Source organism: Pistacia vera, unplaced genomic scaffold, assembly GCF_008641045.1.
Source record: "Pistacia vera cultivar Batoury unplaced genomic scaffold, PisVer_v2 Contig268, whole genome shotgun sequence".
NCBI lineage: Eukaryota > Viridiplantae > Streptophyta > Magnoliopsida > Sapindales > Anacardiaceae > Pistacia > Pistacia vera.
In genome coordinates this window covers 242,689-249,782 of record NW_022196077.1, presented here as the reverse complement: position 1 = coordinate 249,782, position 7,094 = coordinate 242,689, and the positions used below count along the sequence as shown (strand labels likewise).

At 34.3% G+C, this 7,094-nt stretch overlaps 1 protein-coding gene across 2 annotated transcripts; it reads right to left on the bottom strand.

Annotated features, from left to right (window-relative positions):
• Nucleotides 1-844: 844 nt before the first annotated feature.
• On the bottom strand, nucleotides 845-6,709 carry LOC116133293 (spermine synthase). 2 transcript variants are annotated; one of them, XM_031419006.1, is made up of 11 exons: nucleotides 5,869-5,950; nucleotides 5,298-5,518; nucleotides 5,127-5,171; nucleotides 4,589-4,665; nucleotides 4,325-4,447; nucleotides 2,768-2,872; nucleotides 2,604-2,676; nucleotides 2,414-2,485; nucleotides 1,962-2,157; nucleotides 1,576-1,705; nucleotides 845-1,199 (listed from the first exon to the last, which is right to left on the bottom strand). In XM_031419006.1, exons 2-11 carry the CDS (start codon nucleotides 5,485-5,487, stop codon nucleotides 1,101-1,103), a joined length of 1,110 nt encoding a protein of 369 aa, XP_031274866.1. In that variant the 5' UTR covers nucleotides 5,488-5,518; nucleotides 5,869-5,950; the 3' UTR covers nucleotides 845-1,100. The 2 variants fall into 2 exon arrangements, with proteins under 2 accessions (XP_031274866.1, XP_031274864.1); XM_031419004.1 differs by lacking the exon at nucleotides 5,869-5,950 and adding an exon at nucleotides 6,512-6,709 and having other exon boundaries at nucleotides 846-1,199.
• Nucleotides 6,710-7,094: the final 385 nt, after the last annotated feature.

Sequence of the window (7,094 nt, the reverse complement as noted above, 5' to 3'; positions counted from 1 at the left end):
TACGTCAGCCCTGCAGTCTTTAGGCATAACAGATATTGATGTAGAAAACTTGCTCCATAACCTTCCCAACAGCTTTGAAAGAACATGAAGCGTGAGCTGTGCTTGGAGCTACTTGAGAGAATGCGTTCTCTTGTCTCTTAAATTGCCAGCATCCTTTGCGAAGGAGAGCCAATTTATGAGATGATCACCTATTTCCATTTTTAATTACAGATCAGATGATTTTGTTGGGAGAATGGAAATTTGAAAATTGGTCATTCAAATTCAATTAGAGAGAGAGAAACAAGTGAGAAGATAAAATGCAATGGATGTCATATCCTAGTTAAATGATTGGTACTCGTTATTATAGAATCCTCCTGACCATTGTTGATGGAACAAATTTCTCTGATACAAGTTAGAATAGAAAATTCTGGTTAGTGTTTCAGGGAGCTTAACAGTTAAATTTCATGTCTTATTTTGGGATGGCAAAATTTAAAATCTTTATTTCATGTATTCTAAATCTCTATATGATGGCAGTGATGTTATTTAACACATGTATGGAAATGTTTTATATGCAGATAATCTATTTCTTTCACACACATGGATCTTGCATTTCTATAGTTAACGTCTGCTATATTACAGTCGGATTTAACTCTTTGGCAGTTCTGTTCAAAACCTTCAACCAAGCAGCAATGTCTGGGAAAACTTGTTTGTTTTATTTTGTAGCTAACATGTGTGAGAAGTAACAGAAGTCACTATTTTTTCTTCATCCGATGCCAGCCACGGTAGAAATGATGCAACAATACTCTCTTTATTATTCTTAAATATCGGTTGAAAATCATAAAGTGGGAAATATCGACAAATGGTAACATTTAACATCCACAAAATAAAATGACCAACACAAACTAGTATATTATAATCGGCCATCTATTAGTTATCGGACGAGACCATGATGACACATACTTAGAATAAAATCCTCTCACTAAATCCTCAAACGGCAGTGGTTATGGCATATTTCTTCATTTTCATTACAAATGTAGTAATCGCCCTATTAGACTATCTCCAACACTACTAAATTAATCGCACTTATCAGAATAAATCAACAGAGGACAACTATACGTTGTTTAAGAAATGCAGATTTGTTGTATTGCAGTTGGGGGATCACGAAGTAAGTTCACCTCCCTTCTCAGAAATGACGGCAAAGCAAACGCAGCAGAATGAATCTGGCATCAAATGGCAGAAACATTATTTTGCTATAATGAAAGGGTTTAATCATAGCAGAGCATGATGAGTTGAGGTTGTCAGATTTCAATGTTTGAAACAAACATGCACATATAGCTCAACTGATCCCCAAACAAAAACAGGAGGCTCGAGATTTCAGTATACTTTTACATATCCAACAAGAAGAAAGCACAGAGGATTCATAAATTTGGTATTAAGAGGAATGGATAGAAGCAGGCAGTCAAATTACTAATAATATGAGTATATATCACATCAAGATTAATGCACTTACTAAATTTAAGCAAGCTTATCTAAGCATATGGGTAAGTCACAACCAATAAATCTACTAAAGCTAAAGTTGAAATGAGGAAACTTTACCTCTGAGTTATAGAACCTAAGTTCTCTTTTATGCTTGGGAGCTCCTTCTAGCTTTTCGATGGGATTGATGGGCTTGACGAAATCAACAGGAGGACCCTCTGTTGAGCATACTAGAAACCCAATCACACCACTGCATATCAAGTAACAAGAAAAGCCTCAGGAAAGTAATATTTCAGACTATGCATAAATCACAAATCTTCTACCACAAAAAACATGCATTATTTAACAAAAATTTCAAGGCTTCAACCACAAGTTTGCATTGCACAATAATTAGGAGTTATACTAATCTTGATGAGTAGGCTTCAAAAGTCCTCAAACTCATCAAAGAAAAAGATTACTAGATTGAGAGGAACGAGCACAATTAGAAGAATGGAGTCAACCACTACCTTGGGTAAGTTGGAACACTCGCCCAAGCATAATGGACAGAACCCTTGAACGTTTCCCGGCAGATAGAGATCATATCTTCAATTAGGTGTGTATGGAGCCACATACTTTCTGCCATATTGCAGAGGACACCACCAGGTCTTAATGCTCTAGCAATTGTCTCAAAAAATGGCTTCTCTACAAGCTCTTGAGCAGGACCTAAAACAAGAAGGAAAAGTGAGATGACAATAAGTAATAATCCTAGATTAATATTATGTGGAACAAAGAGTTGCCCCTGTATCATGTTAATACTAAATGAAACCTACCCAACAGCATATTTCAGGCAAGTAAAATTTAAAATACCATTTGTTATCACAGTTGGAATAAATTGCCAACCACTAGACTTTAGTAAATGGCACATAAACCTTCTGGAGCATAAGTAAACCACGGTGATGCAGAGATAAAACAATCATACCTACAGGGTCTGACGAATCAACAATAATTGCATCATATTTTCCTGGAGGTGCATTCCGGAGAAATTCAACAGCTGTCAAGACAATGGAAGTGAGATCAACAACTAGCTAAGTGCTCCAACCAATTTAACAATAATTTACAAGCAAAAATTTTAGAAATATAGATATAGGAAAACAGTATTGTTCACATACCATCACCAACATGCACTTGGACACGAGGGTCCTCAAATCCAACAGCCAACTCTGGAAAAAACTTCTTAGAAACCTGGAATAAAAGAAAATTATTACAATAAAATTTTAGCATAATCTTTACAACAGTCAATTACAAGAAAAAGGCAAATTAATTCAAGACTTACATCTATAACCATCTGATCTATCTCACATATATCAATAAGCTCTACAGAATTGTGACGAGAAATCTCCCTAAGAACACCACCATCACCACCACCAACAACTAGAACCTGCATCTTGCATTGCAAAAGTATCAACTAAACATGCAGGTTTGTATTGCAACTTTATTAGAGTAGAAAAATACACTCAACCGTTCCATTCTACCTTCCCTATACATGCTATATAAAATCTTCCATTTGACGTAGTTCAGAAAATGCAAGAATACCAGCCATTGTTGACATCAATATAAATATATTTAAGCTGAAGACAAGCAATCTAACAGGCTTAATCTTCTACAATATAACTGCAGGCTACATAGCTATCTATGATGCTAAACCTCAGATCCAACATTCCCCATTATAAGTTACTATTCCAAATCTTTACCACTGGTACTTACTAACTATACTCAGTTCCCCGGGAGAAGGAAGATTGGCCAATAGCAGCTTACCAAGTCCACCACTATGAGAGTCTATTTAAAGGGAATTCTATATCTTCCTCGTACAGGCTGATCAATCAAAGCTCACATAAGCCCCTTTCAGTATGCTCCTAACAGGCTTTTCACACCACAACTAATTGGATCATGTTAAACAAGATCCTCAAAGAGTTACCAGTATCCAAATGCTGCTACAACAACATTAAGCAGCTGCCAATGCACTTATAACACCAAGAATACCACCCCTAACTCAGAGCGGACCACAAAGTTGCCCACTTCTACGTAAAGCCACATCCACCATCACCAGTCTTCCACCATTCTCAACCTTTGGTGATAATAAAACATTATACTTGGTTGTTGAGAGATACATAATGTTCCAAAGCTTAAAAAAGAACAAAAGAAAGAAAGAGATGGAATCTATAGAACACAATATTAGGAAAATCACAGTGCACAGTCCATATTACATCTTCGTAGAGCAAAAGGTTAAACCAAAAGGAACTTCCACCACCCCCTTATTTCTTGCAATGCATCATCATCTCACATCTTGTGAGGAAGAAGGGAAGACAACTAAAAATAGCACCTAAACCATCAATGAAAGTACTCAAGATGACAAATACTTTACCGAACAGTATGGCTTCAGCACTAAAATTTCACATGTGGATCAAGAGTCTCAGAGATAGAACTCAGGTAACTATTCATTCAGTTTCCCTAACAGACTCTCATTCTTCCTTCTCTTTCTACATTTCCTCCTAAAGTTCCATAAGGCAGGTCCAAATGTAAATTAACATTTACACTAATTAATTGGGTACAAGATTTCAATTGGTCATCATAATGAGATCAATTTTGCTCTAGATTTATTAAATTTTTTGAATTCTCTAACAGAGAAAGAGTTAAATGTAGAAAATTAATCATGTAATTAAGCTTATTAACCATTATTTTAAAAAGCTTAAAGAAGTAAATGAGAGTACAAGCAGTATTGGGAAACAAGGCACAAAATAAAACAAAAATCAAATTGAGCTGCAACCACACAAGACAAAAGTTATTGAGAGCCAAAAATAAAAGACAGATTAATAAAAAATTTGGAAATTACAGTTTTTGGAGATGGAAGCGAACAAAGGGGAAGATGAGCTATCATCTCCTGGTAGGCACATTCATCTTTCTCAGTCAGCTGAATAATTCCATCAAGAACAAGCACCTTCCCATATGTTGATGACTGCAGATAAAGAATTTCAAACCAACCAAATACTGTATTATAATATAGACATAGACACACATGGAGACAAATAAACAAATAAACTGAGGGGGAAAAAGTAGAACGGCAATGTTGACAACTGAAAGTTAGACAGCTCCAAACCTGAAAAACCAAGACCTCTTGGTATTCTGATTTTCCCTTGAATAAAATATTTTTCACTTCCAAAGAATGTGCTTCTCCTAAAAAAGAGAATGTACAACATGAGCCAGGGGTATTGTGCAATAACAAGTGTACAAAACAAATATAAATATAAACATAACAATGCTTTTCCACTTTGAGAAATATATCACAAGCAATTTCCTTGTTAGGTGAGAAAAATAGACAAGCTCTACTACAATTGTTCGATGTAGTTTCAAATAACAACACAAGCATTATGAACTATCAAAAGACAAACATGAGGCCTAAATTTCTTATTCCTTGTAGTGAAAGGGTTTCAATATGCCATTGGTTCTCCCTGATGTGGCACGTTTATCATATTTACAGAGTAGAAAAGGGTTAAAAAAACATAAGAGTTTAACATTACTTAAAAATGTGTTACGAACCTGAATGCAGTAGAAAAATGATTTTATATCCATACAGTTATAAGACAGAAGGGATTAGATGATTGACAATAATATCAACATATGAAGGTTATACCTACCAGGCCACATTGGGTTGTTGAAGAAAACTTTTTTGCCAGCTTTATCTGAAGTAAAGAAGATAAAGATAACAGTCAATGATATCAGGTTGTTTAGAGCAACCAATGAACTTATATGATTTACTACGGAAATCAAACAAAAAATTTGCATTGGATAAAACTATAGATGCTGACCAGGGAGAGACTGAGATTCTGTAAACCAGCCAGAAACAACAGTGGAGTGGCATTTGGCCTCAAGCTCAGGCGCTGACGCCTTAGCTTTCAAGCAACAAGAAGGGATTTTCTTCGCAGAACCATTCCTATTACTCGCCTTCCCATCCATAGTCTTCTGGCATCCCAAATCTTTTCCTGCGTCGCCCTCCATAGATTATCTTTTTCTTATCCGGCTCCAGTCTCTATATTTTAAGATAAATCCATAAGGATTAGTTTTTAAATAAAAGCTTAGACGCTACTATAACCAAAAAATTCAAGAAAAGCAAATCAAATAGGATATTCATTATGATCCTCACTCGAGGTTTAAACGAAAAAAGATCAAATAATATATTAACAACGATCATTAATTGATTAATGAAATAAATAATAATCTTCAACAACAATAATGACGACCAAAATCAAAACTAAAGCTGTCATTAATTTATCTAACAATAACAAGAATCCTTATCACAGAATCAACCAAAACAAACACATGCCCCACTGTCCACAGGAAAGAAAATGAGAATCCCCATTTCAAAATTGAACGAATTACCTTAGTCAGAGAATTTATTCGTAGCTTTCTTCAGGCCCTATTCATATAACCAAAATTTTTACTTTATTTAACCCCAAATTTAACAAAACCTCAGGTTCCTTTTCTCAACACACGAATTTAATATATTTTATTGCTTAAGAAGAAGAAGAAAAAAAACCGGAAATAACCAAAGTCAGAAAAACCCTCTGTAAGACTTCTGCAAAAACAAATCATAAAAATATATATCCACAAAAGCCAAATTCAACTGGGTTACGTCAACTCAAAAAAAGATTAATTATAAAATTCCGTTTGGCTGCCGAGAAAGTTCATAAAATTAAGAAAACCAGTCCATTAAAACACAAATGAAACAATCAAATCAAAATAATATTCTCTTTTACACCAAAACAGGAAACTTCAAATTTTTCTTCTCTCACAAAATTTTCTTGGAAACCAAACAGCCAGCTAGGGTTTACAATAACTAACCAAAATTTAATAAAAATTAAAAACTGCAAGTAATATAAAGAAACAACACCACATTCATTACAAACAATAATCAGCGATCAAACTCGAAAAAACGAGAGCGGAGACGGCGTGACGGTCAATAAAAATAAAGAAAAAATAAAGAGTGAAGAATCGAGATTACAGAGACAGAAGTGAGACTTGCCTGGCGTTAATGGCAGTGAGAATGATAGGAAGAGACACTGTGAGTATATAAAAAGCAAAGAAAAGGAAAGGAAGTAGAAGAAAAGTGAGCGGGAAACAGAAATGAGAAAATGAACAAAGTCTGGGTGGGTCGACTCGACGAGTCTTTCCTCTTTTTGCAGGCTTTAGCTTTTTCGTTTACACGGAAATGGCGCATAATTTCCCATATTTATAGAGCTTCCCATTTTCATTTTTCTTTTTTTCCATATCCTATTTATTATTCTCATTATATATTTTTATTTATTTTGGGAAATGACTATTATACCCACGTTCACCTTTAAAGAAATTAATAATTATATTAAAACATTTAGTCTGTATAAAAGGGGTTTATAAATAAGTGTTATTGTTATTTATTATGTCATTGCAAGTAATATTACCCTATCAAATTATATATAATTTTAAATTTCTTAACATGTGACAAAAATGTGTTACTACCATATGGTATAATGAATTGATATAATTTTTAATTTTAGTAAATTTTATTTATATTTTAAAATAATTTGATAAAGTAACATGTAATGGGGCTAGGCGGCTAGGTAGCGTAT

What these genes read in the sequence shown, in the direction of transcription:
- LOC116133293 (XM_031419004.1), bottom strand. Translation starts at nt 5,487, where the DNA reads ATGGAGGGCGACGCAGGAAAAGATTTGGGATGCCAGAAGACTATGGAT. An exon ending in CGCTTCCATCTCCAAAAACT is followed by an intron (nt 2,873 to 4,324) that starts GTAATTTCCAAA and finishes TGCAAGATGCAG; the next exon opens with GTTCTAGTTGTTGGTGGTGG. An exon ending in CCAAGTGCATGTTGGTGATG is followed by an intron (nt 2,486 to 2,603) that starts GTATGTGAACAA and finishes TTGTCTTGACAG; the next exon opens with CTGTTGAATTTCTCCGGAAT.